The 20,000-nt window shown below is 39.5% G+C and overlaps 1 protein-coding gene across 1 annotated transcript; it reads right to left on the bottom strand.

Moving 5' to 3' along the window:
• Positions 1-4,918: 4,918 nt before the first annotated feature.
• LOC138048441 (uncharacterized) lies at positions 4,919-17,375 on the bottom strand. Its single transcript, XM_068894634.1, has 5 exons — positions 16,499-17,375; positions 13,624-15,129; positions 10,780-13,290; positions 10,470-10,653; positions 4,919-5,000 (listed from the first exon to the last, which is right to left on the bottom strand). The coding sequence occupies exons 1-5, from the start codon at positions 17,373-17,375 to the stop codon at positions 4,919-4,921; spliced, it is 5,160 nt and encodes a 1,719-aa protein (XP_068750735.1).
• Positions 17,376-20,000: the final 2,625 nt, after the last annotated feature.

Here is a 20,000-nt window from a genome sequence, read left to right on the forward strand (position 1 = left end):
GAAGGAAGTTTCCAGGACGGTCGCTCGAGAATAACATATTTACGACATAAAAACAACATTAATTTTGAACCGTCAATATAGAATATAAACAGTTACGATCAGCGACAAACATTTTGGGAGATTTTTGCTACGCTCAATTTTGTTCTTGTACGTTTTGGCTGCACAAATAAATCGCAAAATCGAAATGACATCGCCGGAATTCAGCGGGCGCCGTGATTACTAGTAAGTTACCGCGGCATGTTTACTTGCCAAACAGTGAAGCATCTGTGTCAAATGATGGCGAGATACCGGGTTTTCGTAAGTTTCTTTTTCTGTCAAGTGTTGTAAAGTTTGACAATAAATGAGCGAATTCAAAACAAAGATCACAATCGCCCACCATTGTTTCTGCAAAGTCAAAAATTTACTCTCCAAGACGAGGTTATTTATCACCAGGTAATTCCATCATTTTGGAAATAGCAGCTACTTTATTATTCACCGGCGTCACAATTTTTTTTGCTGATTTTGGAGCTCATTTTGTTGAAACTCAAGCACGCTTCCAGCAGACCTGTTTATTTTCATGAAACCTTTCCTGCTTACAGAGTTATACTAAAAATATCCTCCCGTATCACGCTTCAACCTTAAGCTCGAAAATTCAATACGTAACATGATATTATAATTCACAAAGGCAGAAAATATCACAGAATCCTTTTCCAGCGAAACATTTTATTGAAACAAACAACATAAGATGCACTAAAACGCCATTCGCGTTCCAATGACTTTCCACTGCTGGTTAACGAGAATAACAAACTCACGAGGCAGAATGTATATTTATATTTAATTAAGTTAGCACAACACAAAAACCCCAACCTTGCTTTTTATTGCCATAAAAACTATCCAGGTAAGCTCGCATGTTATAAAACATGATGAATTCATAAAGGCCACCTTTTCCAGCGAACAATCTTTTGAAACAAACAACATATTTTCTCTTAGAGGCGAAAACTTCTTCCTACTTCATTCGGTGCGTGAAGCCAAGAAACTCAATCGTGTCAAATTACCACGTACTTCAGGTTCAAACCCTTTCCTGAAGAACATTTTCCTTGAATAACAAGAAAATGCTTTACTATTGCCATAAAAACTATCCAGCACACATATCATAAAACTTGATGAATTCATACAGGCCACCTTTTCCATCGAACATTTTTTTGAAACAAACAACATATTTGCTATTATTATGTGTGTGAAGAGAAAAAACTCAATCGTGTCAATTATGCGCAATATTACAACAAACTAAAATTTCAGGATCAAACCGTTTCCATGAAGAACCATTTCCTTGAATAATGAAGCACAAAATAGACGACAAGCTTCACCTTTCAAATAATTCTTGGCTGACACATTTCCAATAATTTTTTTACCTGAAGACTGTGCAGAGTTCATCTCAGATCCAGTTAAGGTGTCCGATTCGTTCTCTGTCTTTGTTGAACCCATAAGTTACCAGAGAATTTGCCATTTGGTTTCAGAGTCCTACATAACAGCACACTTGGTAAATATTATTTTAGAAATGCAGCTCACTTTGATTTCTGCTCGACGGGCGACAGATTGTTGTCGAAGTCCATTACTCGTCGCTTTTGAGATTCCAGGTGTTGGTTTTCACTGCCTGCCTAGTTTATCCAACTGACTTTCCATTATTGAGCTCCATAAGGGTATATTTTGTTTGTGGATCCACTAAAACGCCATTCGCGTTACATGACTTTCGACGCCATTGCAGGCTAAGTTAATGATTCTTTAAAGCGCTGTGTTACTGCACCACCACACGTACGCAATGTGTGCCTATTTTTTCTAAAGATGGCAGGATTTTTTTTTTGTTTCTGACAAATGATTAATAGGCTGGTAACTCAGAAAAAGATCTGTTTCGTCGTATCAACGTGTGAGCCAAAGGGCCTCTGCTGGCACGACTTCTGGGTGACCCCTTAAATGGTCTTAATGACCCACGACTTCAAAAATTTGCTTGGAACGCTGCAGTTCAATACCACCCAACTCAGTCCCTTCTGTTTTTGAGTAACACGTTCCGCAGGCAACTTCTCTTCCAGAGAAATCTACACAGTTCCACTACCCTCTCGATCCTAAGAAAATACGCGCAGAAGGCTCTATGCACAAAGACACCACTTAGCAGGGGAGTGACAGGCAAGACTTTTACCGACACGGAAGAAGAAAAAAAAAAAACACAGAACAAATGTCCTCCATTTCTAGACTGGGTTTGCCATACGGCAACCCAGTAACAAAATATCTTATTTTCCAACCGCGTCAAAAAAAAAATTACAACTTACTTCCTCCATTAACATTAGCAGGTCAATGCCTTGAACAAGTCACAAGTCTGAAATATTTAGGTATCAATATCGATGATCACGTATCCTGGTATGATCATATAACATATATTTGTGTATTAATATTATGATTAAGGTAAAGCGTTATTTAGGTAATCAATGTTTGACTAGTATTTATTATTCTCTTATTTACCCTTATTTTATATATGGTTGCATACTGTGGGGTAATAATTATGAAAACCCATTACTGCAGCTTATAAGACTCCAAAACAAAGCAATTAGAATTATTAATGATGTTCCTTTACAAGATCATATTACTCCACATTATGTTAACTTAGGTTTATTGAAATTTCGCGATGTTGTTAAAATGTATACTTGTTTATTTCTTTATGATCATCTTTGTGATAACAAGCCATGTAATTTTTCAATATCCCTAGTTTCTGAGCAACATAATTATTCCACACGGACTGCAACTTCTCTACAATTATTCCTTCCTTACTCTAGGACAAACATAAGAAAATTCTGCCCTACTGTTATTGGTAAATATTTTTGGAATGATCTTCCTTTTTCCATTCGAAATATTTCCTCGAAAATTCTTTTCAAAAGAGCAGTTTTCAAATATTATTTTGCTCAGTACTAATCTCCTTGACTCGTGCCATGATGTATGATGTGTGTGTGCATATGTATGTGTCTATGTAAGTGTGCTTACGTGTATGTTTATTTATTTATCATTATTTCTTATTCTTATATATGCACTTATTGTAAAGAGCTATAAATTATAATCAGTGTTAATGGGCACTAATTAGTTTTTACTATATCGTGCCCTTCTCCATTTTATTTCTTATACTTAAATTAATTACTCTATTTTGTTTGGAGAAAATATTAAAAATAAATAAAAATAATAAATAAATTCCAATCAAGGGTTGTCAACTTTTTCCTTGCTCTGTAAACTTGTTCCCTAGAAAAAAGGTTATGGGCCAGTACATATGAAAAGACAGGAAATTTATTGATAATTGCTATCAACACTAATCACTAGTTAAATACAATACTCCACTACTGTTACATTCAGCAGATGAACCTAGGCCAGGACAGTGATTGACTGCCCAGGGTCTGCGATTGTTCATTTGAGGTAACCCTCTATGCCATAATTCCTTTTGTAAGCCAAACAGTTCTGCTAGTTGGTACCAATGGCAAACATTGACTAAACAACAATCCATGAGTTACTGAACTACAAGTGTCAACCTGCAGTGTCCTTTAAAGTTTTCAACAATGAACATACCCATACTTCACGACAACATATTTCTTCATTTACAGTATTAATAGCTATCATCATACTGCTGTGCTCATCATTGTTGATAATGATGTATAAAACTTGCGTGAAGGGAATTCTCATTGACGTGTGTACATCAGAGACATACTGTTTGTACATTCCGAAGGAGCGGTATGCCAAACGTGATCCGTGCTTACACAAATAGTTTTACCACGTGGTTTCTGTTGACTAAAATGAACACAACTTACTGTTTATTATTATATAATTATTAGTATTTGTAAAATTTATCATCAACATGACGTCTTGCATAGTGTATTCAATTGCTTGATAGAGTATTAGTTGCATCGTGCATTTCAAAATACTTGGTCAAAAATGTTACCTGTACTCTTTGCAGAAAGGTAGCTAAATAATGGCAAATGATTGGCTTTCAAATGATGCGAAATAAACTGAGCTAATCTATCATGCTTGACCCTATTCTAATCCGAAAAAACATAGAACCAAAAAAAAAGTTCAGCCCTTCTTTTTTACCAAACAAAAATTCTCATCTACCGTGGGCTTCAACAGCTAAATCGAGACGCTTCCTGCCACGTTTCAAAGCTGAAGCCAATTGCTCATTGTGCGTCCCTACACTGAAAGCCATCATTCCACGATATGGCAACTGAACTGACGGATAAAAAACAAGAATAGCAAAATAAAACGCACACTAAGCTGACGACAAAGAATCATAGTGCTCAAGGGAAACCAATAATCAGTGTAAATACTAACCCCATTCTTCGTCTCACCTCCAAGGACAAAAGATGTTGTGCGAAGGCCGTGTCAGTAGAATCGACGCACATACATTTTATTTTTTTCCAGCTTTCATGGACATCTTTCGCTATATGAAGCTTTTGATGTGCCTTCTCCCATCTGCTATCACTTGTTTTCTTCTTTATTTGGATGCAAGGCGGCTACGAAGTGTAAGAACCTTTCGGCCCGAGCCCCTTCGCCTGATCCGGCTTTCGTGCACATGAATTTTATCTACACAGATCCCAAAAACTAACACAAAGTCCTTCGTATATTACCAAACTGAAGTTTAGAAATGTTATTACAACTTTGGCACGTCTCACTGTGTCGATTAAACAGGATTTCCGTCATTGATACTGGCTTTGAAAAAAGAACCGTTGGGTCAAAAATCAAACAGCCGCACATGCGCAATAGAGGGCCACAGGCCCTTTAAATCTGTTGTTAAAGGCGTTGACTCCAATCAGAACCAGTGAACAGAGATGCTTTACAAATTTGTATGATAATATTTTAAAACATTTTATGCCTTTTTTTTAACAATACCGGGAGATGATTAGCCTGGTCAGAATCATACGATGAACGGATATTGAATTGCGTGTAACGAAAACACAAACACTCGTTTCCGGTCACGAACAAGATTCTTTAAGAAACTAGACGTTCCATGAGCGTACACTTGGTTGCCTGCGGAACGTGTTACTCAAAAACAGAAGGGACTGAGTTGGGTGGTATTGAACTGCAGCGTTCCAAGCAAATTTTTGAAGTCGTGGGTCATTAAGACCATTTAAGGGGTCACCCAGAAGTCGTGCCAGCAGAGGCCCTTTGGCTCACACGTTGATACGACGAAACAGATCTTTTTCTGAGTTACCAGCCTATTAATCATTTGTCAGAAACAAAAAAAAATCCTGCCATCTTTAGAAAAAATAGGCACACATTGCGTACGTGTGGTGGTGCAGTAACACAGCGCTTTAAAGATTGAAGAAAATAAAAGGGAATTTTAGGCTGACATGTTGATCATTTTCAAGTTCCCTCACAACGTGCAAAGCATGCACTCTGAGCGTCTGACAGCTATGTATTACAAATGTTCATTGCAGTCCATCCCTATCTGGCGGGGTTAGTATCTGGATGGGTGACCTAAAAAATATACCACCTTGTAACAGGAGCATAGGACTGAAAATTCTATCTTAAGGTAAGCAAGGTACAGATTTTGCTAGCTTGCTTTACGAAAAACAATATTGATGCAAAAGTAAACAAATATTGAGACAGTTTTAATTAGGAAGAGCAGAAGGGAGTTTTCAGGACGGTCGATCGAGAATAAAATATTTTGTCATCAGGAACTAACTTTACGACATGAAAACAACATTAATTTTGAACCGCGAATATAAAAAGTTTATCAGCGAAAAACATTTTGAGAGATTTTTGCTACGTTCAATTTTGTTATTGTACTTTTGGCTGCACAAGTAAAGCGTAAAATCGGAAGTGACATCGTATTCAGCGGGCGCCGTGATCAAGTTACCGCGGCGTGTTTACTCGCGAAACAGTGAATCATCTGTGTCAAATGATAGACAAGATACCGGGTTTTTGTTTTTGTTAGTTTTCTTTTTCTTTGAAGCGTTATAAGGTTTGACAAGAAATGTGCGAATTCAACACAAAGATCACAATCGCTTAACTCTTGAGACTGGCCATTGTTCCTGCAAAGTCAACACTTTACTCTCCAAGACGTTGTTATTTATCACCAGGTAATTCCCTCGTTTTCGAAATAGCAGTTACTTTATTATTCATTAGCGTCACAATTTTTTTGCTGATTTTGCAGCTCATTTTGTTGAAACTCAAGCACCCTTCCAACAGACCTGTTTATTTTCGTGACTTATGCACGCGCTGCTTACAGCACATTATCCCAAGAGAATCCTCCGGTATCACATTTCAGCCCACGTATGCAAATTTGTTATGCTCGAAAATTACACAACGTGATAAATTCACAAAAGCTGGAAATCTCACAAAAAAAATATCCAGCAAAAAATTTATTGAAATAAACAACATATCTGCTATTATTAAAAACTGGATCATTCGATAATGCAATTCGAGGGTTTTGATTGGCTAAGCCATCATGGGTTATGAGCCATTATACTCTCATGATCTACAAACACGGCAAGCATATGCGTGAGTTTCTGGGCCTTTTTATTTTTATTGTAGTCTAGTTTTCTATATTTTGGGGTCGTTTTTAATAAAACAATTATTCCACTCGCGCTTGTTGGATATGAGATGATTATAGCCAACTCGGCGCTACACGCCTCGTTGGCTATCTATCATCTCATATCCAACGCGCGGTCATGGAATAATTGTTAGTTATAGGCAAGAAACCCTGCTTATTTCAATTGCGTGTGTGTAAACAAGACACATAATTCGAGTCACAAAGCATACACAATTAAATAAATTTCTGACAGTTCACATCAAACCCTTTTCGAAAGAACCTTGACCGTAAATAATGAAGCACAAGAGAGAACAAGCTTTCATTCAAATAATTCTTCACTGCCCCATTTCCAATTTGTTGTTATTTTTGCAGAGTTGAGTACAAAATAAATGTAAGTTGCCAGACAAACTTAGATGCGACTTCAGCAAACAATGTGATGCATTCAAGGCGTTCGATTCCTTCAATGTTTGTTAAATTTATAAAAAAATTGCCATTTGATTTCAGTGTTATATATATTACCAAGTTAGCAAAATATATTAGAAACAAAGCTCACTTGATATCCAACGACGAAAAATGAAATTGTTGTCGAAGACTATTACTCGTCGCTTTAAATGTTCCAAAAATTTGCAATTGTTACCGGAAGACTGTACAGAGTTGAGTACAAATAAATAAAAATAGCCAGACAACAGAGATCACATGCACAGATCCACTTAAGATGTTCGATTCCTTCTCTGTCTTTGTTGAACCCATAAGCAGCTCACTTTGATTTCACTTTGACACAGCTCACTTTGATTTCGGCTAGACGGGCGAAAGGTTGTTGTCGAAGTCCATTACTAGTCGCTTTTAAGATTCCAGATATTTATTTTTCACCGCCTGTCTTGTTTATCCAATTGACTTTCCATTCTTGAGGTCCATAAGGGTATATTTTGTTTAAAGATGCACTAAAACGCCATTCGCGTTACGATGACTTTCGATGCCATTGCAAGTTAATTAAATGATCTCCTGTGTGCACCAGAGAAATCTACGCATTACCCCTACCCCAACAAACCTAACAAAATATGCACAGAAGACTCTATGCACAAAGACACCACTTAGCAGGCGAGTGGCGGGCAAGACTTTTACCGACACGGGAAAAAATAAAATAAATAAAATAAATAAAATAAATAAAAAATACAGAGAAATATTACTGATTTTCCGACTGGGATTGCCATACTGGCAACCCAGTAATTAGGTAACTTTAGATCTACGAGGGCGCTGGACGTCGATCAAAATGTCTTGGCCTCAAATTAAAATTTTCCACTATCGTAAGTCTTTCACAATTTTTCTATCTAGTCCATCTCACCCAATGTGAGTAAGGTGTCATGAAAATGATTCGCGTATTTCAGAGAAAAAATAGAGAATAAATGGTTAACAGTTGTAAAGCTAAAATTGTCGTTAAGACCTCAAATTTGGCGATTTCAATATATTAAGCACTTACTGACTGGTCCCGAGGGAAACAGTTAATTTTGTTTCCCTCGAATCTCAATGTTTCCAGGGGCTGCGCCACGGAGAAACATTGAGATTCGAGGGAAACAAAATTCACTGTTTCCCTCGGGACCAGTCATTAAGGTTACTGCTAACTTTTTCGGTCTCGAATTTTGTAAAAATTTAAAAAGCCACCATAAGATAGCTCATTATATTTACTTTGTTCTAAAAAAGAAATTATTTGAAAATGTGCAGCACGTGCGACACGATTTTCCTCTTTTAACCAATGAGTGTTATTGTTTTGTAGCGTTGTCGTTACCGTAGCGGTCATAGCTTCTTAAAAACTCTCCAGTGATACCATTTTGCATCAACGAGTGATAGCTGCCATTCAAATATTTAATTCTAACAGAGGAGGACTGTAAGTGAAATTAAGCACAATTCCTGCAGGAATAGGTCAGTAACACACAGTCTATTCCCTAGCGAGTTGCAAGCCCAAAGTCATGCCACAAGACAACTCTTTGAAATGCTGTGCGAGTGTGAGGAATGTCATCTGGCATGACTTGCGGAATCATATACTTTACCACATTGTAATAAATGCAGAATGAATTAGAATGCGTAACAGTCTATTGGTATTTTTTTCGATCTTCTTCAAACCGTTTTTTCTGAATATCAAAAGCTTGTTGTTGTCATTGGAGGCCAGCCGGAGGTTAAGTTATCTAGCGCAACCGGTGAGATCTCCACTCAACAATGTATTTCTAAATCTAAAGATGAATCTTCGCCAAAGTACTAATAAGACACGAATGGGCCTTGTTCCTAAGGTTATGATATTTATTCCCCTTCCTTGGGCTTCTTACTCTCACAAGTTACCACAAAATGGAGAAAGTCTTACGCGGCTTTTTTACGACAAATTAAACAGCAAATAAGGGCTGGCCATTCATAAAAACGATCTTATGTTTAAGCAATGCAGATCAGTTAATTTATTTCTGTAATTCATTCTGCATAGTTACATTCGGAATAATTATTCAAACTTGAAACCATCTGCGCCGTTTCCTTGAAAGATAAAAATAATGTGGTATGTGGTAATGCGAAAAACACATGTCATCACCTGATTCTTCTATTGTTTGAGTGAATTTTCACCATAGGCAGCGTTCACCCAAAAAGTAAAATAATTAACCGAGTCCCCATCAGCCTGAGAAAACTGTATATTTTTAAACAATAAAGCAAATCGGCAAACTCAATGTCGTATTCACTTCAAACCAAGTTCAAGTTCACTGAACACTAAAAGTGTGCACCATTGCTAATTGAGGCGTGCAGTGCATGCATCGCAATGGCATACATGGCACTAAACTTACAAGAAACGATATCAAGGTAACATAACCCTTTGGGAATTGACCGTTTTGTTTCAGGTATTGTCATTTTGAATTGGGTACAACATTAAGCTACCCGATTTGGTCTATTCTTGTCTTGCACTCACGTGATTAGACGGCCATGTTGGTTTACAAAACAAAAGCAAAATGTCGCTCGCGTGTTATATAATAATAAAGCCAAATTCCCATAAGACTTTTTCGCTGTTGTTCAGTGCACCAACGTGGCTACCAATGATGTCAGGTTCAAGCCAATGATTCTTTCTTTTCCCACAAAACCTGGTCTAAAAATAGACACTTTTTTGATGCTGATGAAGACAAACCTGATCATTGATTCTTACACCTGGGTAATAAACTCATGATGCAAGCCAAAGTGAAATCATAAACTGCATACCAACGTGATCTGAAAAAAAAATAACTTCGGCAGTGCTGAAGGAGTTTCTCCCAGGCATCTAAACAACAAAAAAATCTCCAAACAGCTTCATACGAACATTTAACATCCATTGGTTGAGACTCCAGCGAGGAAGAAAGAAAACCTAACAAGTGCTGTGTGATCCCGAGTTCGAATCATGGTAAATATCAGCCGTCCTTGCATGATCTTCTCCGGACAGTGTTATCCGCACAAAAAATGCCCGATGCTTTGAATGCAGAGCAGAGGTAAAATCACCTAACGAATGCTGTGTCACCCCAAGGGAATCGTCACTATTAGCTGTGCTTGCATGATCTTTTCCGAACAGTTTTATCCGTACATCTAATGCCCACTGTTTGACTGCAGAGCAGAGGTAAAATCACTTAACGAATGCTGTGTGGCCGCCCTAAGAAAATCGTAATTATTAGCTCTGTTTCCATGATCTTTTATCCGTATATCTAACGACCGTCGCTTTCACTGTAGAGCAGAGGTAAAATCACCTAACGAATTCTGTATCACGCCAAGTAAATGGTAACTATCAGCTGTGCTTGCATGATCATCTCCGAACACTTTTTTTCGCACTTGCAATGCCCGTTTGGTAGACTGGAGAGCAGAGGTAAAATGACCTAACGAATTATGTATCACCCCAAGTAAACGGTAACTATCAGCTGTGCTCGCATGATCTTCTCCGAACACTTTTATTCGCACTTGCAATGCCCGTTTGGAAGACTGGAGAGCAGAGGTAAAATCACCTAACGAATGCTGTGTCACCCCGAGTGAATCGTAACTATCCGCTGTGCTTGCATGATCTTCTCCGAACACTTTTATTCGCACTTGCAATGCCCGTTTGGCAGACTGGAGAGCAGAGGTAAAATCACCTAACGAATGCTGTGTCACCCCGAGTAAATAGCAACTATCAGCTGTGTTTTCATGATTTTCTCCAAAAAGTTTCATCTGCACGTCAAATGCCCGTTGGGCAGACTGCAAAGCGGAGGTAAAATCACCTAACGAATGCTGTGTCACCCCAAGTTCATGGTAACTATCAGCTGTGCTTGCATGATCTTCTCCGAAAAGTTTTATTCGCACTTGCACTGCACGTTTGGCAAATGGGAGAGCAGAGGTAAAATCACCTAACGAATTCTGTGTCACCCCAAGTAAATGGTAACTATCAGCTGTGCTTGCATGATCCTCTCCGAACACTTTTATTCGCACTTGCAATGCCCGTTTGGCAGACTGTAGAGCAGATGTAAAATCACGTAACGAATGCTGTGTCACCCCAAGTAAATGGTAACTATCAGCTGTGCTTGCATGATCTTCTCCGAACACTTTTATTCGCACTTGCAATGCCCGTTTGGCAGACTGGAGAGCAGAGGTAAAATCACCTAACGAATTCTGTATCACCCCAAGTAAATGGTAACTATCAGCTGTGCTTGCATGATCTTCTCCGAACACTTTTATTCGCACTTGCAATGCCCGTTTGGCAGACTGGAGAGCAGAGGTAAAATCACCTAACGAATGCTGTGTCACCCCGAGTAAATCGTAACTATCAGCTGTGCTTGCATGATCTTCTCCGAATAGTTTTATTCGCACTTGCAATGCGCGTTTGGCAGATTGGAGAGCAGAGGTAAAATCACCTAACGAATGCTGGGTCACCCCAAGTGAATCGTAACTATCAGCTGTGCTTGCATGATCTTCTCCGAACACTTTTATTCGCACTTGCAATGCCCGTTTGGCAGACTGGAGAGCAGAGGTAAAATCACCTAACGAATACTGTGTCACCCCGAGTGAATCGTAACTATCAGCTGTGCTTGCATGATCTTCTCCGAATAGATTTATTCGCACTTGCAATGCCCGTTTGGCAGATTGGAGAGCAGAGGTAAAATCACCTAACGAATGCTGTGTCACCCCGAGTGAATCGTAACTATCTGCTGTGCTTGCATGATCTTCTCCGAACACTTTCATTCGCACTTGCAATGCCCGTTTGGCAGACTGGAGAGCAGAGGTAAAATCACCTAACGAATTCTGTGTCACCTCGAGTGAATTGTAACTATCAGCTGTGCTTGCATGATCTTCTCCGAATAGTTTTATTCGCACTTGCAATGCCCGTTTGGCAGACTGTAGAGCAGAGGTAAAATCACCTAACGAATGCTGTGTCACCCCAAGTAAATGGTAACTATCAGCTGTGCTTTCATGATCATCTCCGATCACTTTTATTCGCACTTGCAATGCTCGTTTGGCAGACTGGAGAGCAGAGGTAAAATCACCTAACGAATTCTGTATCACCCCAAGTAAGTGGTAACTATCAGCTGTGCTTGCATGATCTTCTCCGAACACTTTTATTCGCACTTGCAATGCGCGTTTGGCAGACTGGAGAGCAGAGGTAAAATCACCTAACGAATGCTGTGTCACCCCGAGTAAATCGTAACTATCAGCTGTGCTTGCATGATCTTCTCCGAATAGTTTTATTCGCACTTGCAATGCAAGTTTGGCAGACTGGAGAGCAGAGGTAAAATCACCTAACGAATGCTGTGTGACCCCGAGTGAATCGTAACTATCAGCTGTGCTTGCATGATCTTCTCCGAATAGTTTTATTCGCACTTGCAATGCCCGTTTGGCAGACTGGAGAGCAGGGGTAAAATCACCTAACGAATGCTGTGTCACCCCGAGTAAATTGTAACTATCAGCTGTGCTTGCATGATCTTCTCCGAACACATTTATTCGCACTTGCAATGCCCGTTTGGTAGACTGGAGAGCAGAGGTAAAATAATCTAACGAATTCTGTATCACCCCAAGTAAATGGTAACTATCAGCTGTGCGTGCATGATCTTCTCCGAACACTTTTATGCTCGCTTGCAATGCCCGTTTGGCAGACTGGAGAGCAGAGGTAAAATCACCTAACGAATGCTGTGTCACCGCGAGTAAATTGTAACTACCAGCTGTGCTTGCATGATGTTCTCCGAACACTTTTATTCTCACTTCCAATGCCCGTTTGGCTGAGTGGAAAGCAGAAGTAAAATCACCCAGCGAATACTGTGTCTCGCCGAGTGAATGGTAGCTATGGGCTAAGAATGCATTTTCTTCCTGTCTATTTGTTCTCAATATGATATTAAGAGCGCACGTTTTGAAATATAGAGCCTTTGAGTAGTTCTTTTTGCTTTGGTGCAATTCACCGAAGTCTTGGTAGAACTTTGCGAGAGGCTGGTTGCATTCTTGAGAAGGAAAGGTCACGGTTGAATCAACTTTCCCCTCTGGGCCTGAAGAGCTATGTTTGAATTGCTCGAGTGTTGCTTGGTGAGGTGCGACTGATTCTTCGAAACCTGATCCGCCAACAATTCCCTCTTCTGTGAATGTTGACTTCAGAAGTGCCATAACATTACCGCAAAAATGAAATAAAGAAAAAGGGGTTTTGGAATTTATCTGGAGATCATTTAATATTCGAAGGGCAGGGTTGATTACAAATTGCTGGGTGTCAGTGTCAAAGAAGTTCTTTGCAGCTTTCCTGATGTGAAATATAACTAGCAATTGCAATGGCCAATAATTACTTGAGTCAAAAGTGTTTGTTTGAAGCTTTTTGCAATTTTTTGGTTCTTTTGCTTTGCATCCAAGAGGTGGAATAACAATCAGTTGCTCGTCTGCCGCGGAATTGCATTCTTAGCGTGCTTTGTTATAGTAGTAAGTCGAGGTAGATGGGTCGTTTAAGAACTGATAACAGACAGCAATGACTTGGTAAACAACGAGCTTCAGAATTTTCTGCTCTCCACTTTCATGCATTAAAGGAAGAGCCTCTAGCAGGCACTGTATCCCGCTCTTAACTTTGCCAATAACAAGCTGACAGATGCCAAACTAACACAAGTATTTACTCCTTTCATCATGAGCACCTGAACAAGATGTCGACTCCACTTCATATGACTTCTTGAGAAGTTGGATTGCATTTCCCTCTGCTCCCCAAGTAATTTCAGCAAAAGCTTTAGAAACTAGTAAATGCCTCTGGTAATGTATATTTCCCAGAGCACTGGCTGACTTTAAGGCCGAATCGTAGATATTATCAAAATTATAAGATTCTGTGGAACACCAAAACAGCGAGTCCAGAAACATTTCTGCTTTTATCAAAACTTTGAAAACATTCTCGGCTATCCTGGGATCTGTGCAACCGTCCACCAGGCTTTCTATAAAAAGCTGTTTTTCCTCATAAAATGCAACGAATGCATCCATGGAATGACAATCTAGAAACTCCTCGTTCAATTTGTCGAAACGAGAAATGAAATACGCATGGAAACGGCACTTTGCAATTGCTACTATTTCTTCCATACGCTGTTCGCCTGCTTCTTTAGCAAATGACTGAAGGAGCTTATGCATTGCAAAGTTTCCAGAGTGGGAGTTTGAATCGAGAAGAGACTTTCTTCGGAGTCGCTGCAACATTTTCTTGGTCTCAATCACTCCCGTAACATTCAATACAGCTGAGGCGAGATCCGTGGTAAAACATCCCGGAAGAATAGACAAAGACACAAATGCTTCTTTTTCTGCGGGAGAAAGTCGGAGGAAAGACTTTTCATACAGCAACTTTATTCGTTGATTAGCTGGATAATCTGGATTGTCTAAGATATCGACGATACGTTCTGTTGCGGACTCAGTGATTTCGTTCAAACACTGACTTGTTTGAACATCATCTTCACAAACTAGAGAGCACATTAACATCATTGCAAGAGGCACACACCCACATATTTGGGCAATTCTTGCGCAGTCATCGGGACTAGCATTTGGCACCAATTCATGAACTATAGCATGAGATGAGGCATCATCCAGTGGCCTTATTCTTATTGATTTGTGACCTTGGAAATTCAAGTTCATAAACTCAAATGATTCTCGTGTGGTCACCACCAGAGTTATCTTCTCATTTTGCATGAGAATTTCTTCAAATAGTTGCAGGACGTCTTCTTTTACTTTTGGAATTCCACTCTCTAGTAGATCATCTACATTATCAAGAATAAATACAAGGGAATCTGAAATGTTGCCGAGGGTCTCGATTAACTCATCTTCTAACGACAGAGGCTGAGGTACTGGTCTCTGACTCGTGGTGGGCTGTCTTGCGAGGCTGAAAAGCTTTGATATCAGATCTGCCTTTGTCTGGAGTCCTCGTGACGAAAGAAAACAAACAGGAAAGCCTCGAGACTGCAGTTTGTGCCCCACTGCTATTGCCACCGATGTTTTTCCGAATCCGGGTGATCCCCAGATCGTCACGATTCGGGTATGTTCGGAACTCACGAGATCCACGATCTCTTGGCATTCACTCTGTCGGCCAGTGAAGTTTGGAACCATTGAAGGAAGACGAGATCTTGGCACTGTTGGCTTGATGTCTTTGTAATGCAAAGTAAAATACAAAGTAGACATTGCTTACTTGTTATTATTTTTTGGATATCCTTTGTCTCGTTGAGACTTTGTAAACTGCACAGAAGGTTTTTAAGAAGTAAGAACAAATATCATCTTTAACTTTGTGAACATAACTGAAATTATAATTTAACAGACATATTTCCCGTTTCCTTTCCATTGCATTGTAGAGGTAGCAAAATGTATTTGCAGTCATTTAAACCAAGACAGACCCTATACAGTATTGGCCACGTTCCTGAGATGACGTCAGCGCAGAAACTCCTCTTCACGGCATAAATTAAAGATAATTTGTTTGTGACGTCTTCTCACAAATTGGCCTAAGGCTTTGATTTGCTTAGCTGTAGAACAAATTTAATAACTAAAGAAATGAAGATATTAGTCTTAATAAATCAACACATTGATACACTGATACACTGATAGATGCAGGCCTACATGACGTCTATTCGGAGATAGATGCAAATTTCGCAAGAGAATGTGAAAATGACGGAACGGTGCCGCTTCACAAATGTTACAAGTTCGGAATCTTTCACTTGTTATCAACGTGTTGAATTATAATACAGTTATAGCGCGCAAGCTTGCGTGATATCGCCTAATTTTAGCCGACTCGGCCTTCGGCCTCGTCGGTCTAAGTATTAGGCGATATCGCGCTCGCTTTCGCGATATAACCGTTAAATAGCCCGCACTTCAATGTAATATCTACGTTTCCTTCATTGAATCCTTTCACGGAAACACATGAGCCCAACAAATCTACCCGCTTCCAGCTGTGTAGCTTGGCATAGTTCAGTTGGTAGAGCATTGCACCATTGGAAGCACCTGAATTTTGACACAATTGCTTAAATTGTCTAGAAAAGTGCGAGGATCGTTTCTCTCTTTGGTTTCAACTACTGTACCGCTCGGAAATGTTTAAATTACAACGCTTAGAAAAGAGAGTGTCCTTGTGAACGAAGGAAAGGATTTAAAACTACCCACTTGAAAACCTGTATGTTAACTTCACTTTTCGATCCAATCACTTTCCAAACAGTCATGCAGTCTTACAAATGCTACAGTTGTGACACTTTCAAAAACTTAGGAATGCCTTTTGTAGTGGAAAAGAAACCTACAAGAACGGTGCAAGTGCACAAGCAGTTTTGAGCGGTAATGTAACAGTCTCGTTTATTTTTATGTGACTTGTGTGTCTTTTTTTTTAACGACGCGAGATATGGTTTTTTATTGATGCACGGAAGATCTGTCTGTCTTGTTGTCATCTTTTCATTGACAAACAGTAAGTTGTTTATTACGCCTATTGCTATATCCTGCTTTTTAGAAAGAGGCTTGAAACAGTTAAGTCCTTCTTTTTACCTGTATTTTCTGTTTCTGTATCTCGTTCCTCTTCCTTCTTTTTTAGTTTATGGATCTCCTTCCCTAACGCACTTATATCTTCCTGTTGCATCCTCAAGCCCTCCTCAGCTGAATTCATATGCTCCACAACCCTTTGCTCTGGCATAGCGACCTCTTCTTTGCTGGCAGTGAGGCTTTCCACTTTCTGTTCTATGGCTGCTAAGGACTCCTCAATCTTTTCCATATCTGCATTTCTGCTCTCTAAACATTTTATGTGTGCTTGCTTCTCTTCCCTTACCTGTTGTTCCAACTTACGGACTTCTGCTATTGGAAAGTCAGATGCAGTCAAACTTCCAAAGGCATCAATCGATGCAATTGAAATTCCCAGAGCTTTGAACGCGTCTTTAGCATACTGAATGTTCTGGTCAAATGTTGCTTTGTCCATCTCCAAGCGAGAGGAATGACAAACCGTATTCCTCAAACGCCGAAGCTGATCAATGGCCAGTGCAAAGGTTTCGGCATTATCACCTACAGGGCTTAACACAGATCCATGGAAACTTCCATGAGGAATAACTCGGGGCTTCACATACAAATCACTAAGTGTTCTGTAAAGCATGCTGAAGGATGTTGCATAGATAGTAGCCTGGAATAAGGCAGTGCAATCCCATTCATTGTACGACTGGTTGGTAGGAACTTTAGTTGTCCCTCCCTCTGTAGAGAGAAAGAGAATTCTCACAGCAGTGGAGTCATCCCAAAGCTGGTATCCAGGGCGATGCCCAATGGTGGTGTCCCACATCGTCTTAAAAGTCTGACGTAAAGCGTTTGGGAATTCATTTAAAACCAGAGACAAACACTTGAAATGATTTAACTCCTCGTCACGATAAGGGTGCAAGGACATCACGAATTAGTGATAATAAAGAAATTCCACAGTCACGAAAAGGACCTAAACCAAAAAAAAAAAAGAATAAATATAGTACATAAGCAGATTTCATTTCATTCTCCCCTTACGGGAAAAGAAATGGCGATTGCTCTTTCTGGAAAGATGCGCTTTAACCTGCTCTCTAGAAGAGAATAAATTTGAAAGTTTTGATGTTTGAAACGGAATTTTTCAAAGACACAGTGGGAAAAGAGTTCCATCACTCGCTCCGTGTCGACGACTGGCTTACAAAATGAGTTTAAAATTTGCACAGAAACCTATCCAATACACGATGATTCATTCTAAGTTGAAGCGGCGCAGAATCCTTCCGTCGCAGAAACTGGGCCGAAAACGTTACTATGCGTTAACAAAAGCCCTATCCAATATGCCTTTTCCTTAATTAGATATCAGATATAGAGTAGACATACCCAAAAAGATCTCATTTTAGTAACCAACATGTAAGAACATATTTTGACCGGAACTCTGGTTTGGAGAAATTTGAATGAAGGTTGCCATGTTTTAATCCGAAGACCCAGTGTTTCAGGCGTTTCGATACTCCAGCGAATCCTTTTTCATTCATCAAAATAAGTAAGAGGGAAATCAATGAAACACTAAAGTGTTTTTAGAGATAAAATATAGCCTTTATGGGACAGAGACCTAAAAAAAAAGTGCGACCAAGCGCGCGTGTACTGCAAACCCTCGCGGGATGAGGCCCTCGTTCTCGCGTTGCTACGTCAGATCGCGACATGTCATATGCAATTAATTGGACGACTCCAGTTAGCAAACAGTGAGGCGCGGTGGCCTCATGGTTATTGCGCTCGACTCCGGATCGAGTACTCCGTGTTCGGGGCCTGGTCGGGGACATTGTGTTGTGTTCTTGGGCACCCAGGTGTATAAATGGGTACCGGCGAAAATGCCGGGGGTAACCATGCGATGGATTAGCATCCCATCCAGGGGGGAGTTGAAATACTCCTAGTCGCTTCACAGAGGCTCGTAGCAGACTTTATCTTTACCTTACCAGTTAGCAAACGATAGAAATTTATAGTTTCAACATGTTGGAAGACACTTCAGTCGGGCTGACAAACTTGTGTAATTTTAACTTAAGAAAAATCTACTTACTAAATGTTGCGCGGAGTGTTTGGAGTATTTTACGAATATTCTGTAGCTTGATAAGAAAATCCTTAGCATGCAGAAATATCGAAGAAATATTTTTGGAATGGTTATTTAATTTATTTCCATCGTGAATGGCAAATTGGTGTTTTTATAATTAGAGTTGGCGATTTACTGATGGACTCGGACAAAATTGTTAAACTCAGAATAAATATGCGACCCTATTCACCTTATATTAACCTCTTCATCATCCTCATCACAAATCCTTATGGCCCATAGAGCCGCTTTTTTATAATAACCTCTTAAACAGGCTCAAACCAATTTTTACACTTCCAAAAAACTGTTCTGTTGGGAAGGATTGAATCTACCCAACTGCTTCACTTAACGGCAATGTTATGGTACCATACGAAACACCACACTCAACACTCAACAATGTGACGTAATAGGTTACCACGGCAACAAAAAAGGCATCCAAAAACACCCTATATTGCTGGAGAGTGAATATCACAAAGATAAAACTTTCTGCAATGTTGAAAAAAATTATCTGGAGCAGCTTCATAGCTACCTTCACAATCGGAAACAATACGTAGGGCATTTTAGATGGTTCTTTTGTTGCCATAGTAATTTATTATTTATTACGTCACATTAATATGTCCATTATTGCCGTTTCATTTGGTACCATAACATTACCGTCAAGTGAAACAGTGTTGTAGGCTTAATCCTACAAATAAGACATCCCTCCAAATTGTTGAAACCGGTTTGAGCGACCTTAAACGGCGAGATTTTTGAATTTATAATTGCAATAGATACGATTACTATAAAATGGGTTCTGTGAGGATTGGAGCCCACAACAGGGAACAGTATTTCGATCTTCAAGTACATGCAAATTTGGACGTGAATTCTTGCCGGAAGTAATTTATCTTCGAATTTATGATTACGATCCAAAACTCCTAATTCATACTGAGTTCAAAACGATTGGAAATAAATTACATTCTAGCATTTGGTGCAGTCTTAGACACAAGAATGAGAGCTAGATTGTCAGTACAAAATATGAAACAGATACTGTGGTAAAAAATTAGCAACCCCCAGGAAATGCACAGAAACTGATATTTTACTCAGGCTGCTCATCTTGTAGAACTACGGACGAATCCCTTGAATATTCTTGCTTGCCCTATCACTACAGTTCCTTGGATATATGTAATCAATTGATGCACTTACATCAACATTAGAACTACAGCACTGTTTAGAGTCGACGTAGTGTTCTGCCTATGACAGAGGGAACATGATTCATTGTTATTACTTAATAAATACATTTGCTTGCGCAGGAAAAATACTTTGAAGCCGTCTTTTAGGGCGCTTTTTGTCCAACACAAGAGAAGTCGACTCAACTCGAAGCTGGGTTGCCAAAGCTGGTAAGGTAAGGTAGTTTAAATTTGATGAAACCGTAATATTAGAGAACCGTGTATCATTTTTGTCCACCACATTTTCCGCATGGAT

The sequence above is a fragment of the Montipora capricornis genome, chromosome 5 (assembly GCF_036669925.1).
Source record: "Montipora capricornis isolate CH-2021 chromosome 5, ASM3666992v2, whole genome shotgun sequence".
NCBI classification, from domain to species: domain Eukaryota; kingdom Metazoa; phylum Cnidaria; class Anthozoa; order Scleractinia; family Acroporidae; genus Montipora; species Montipora capricornis.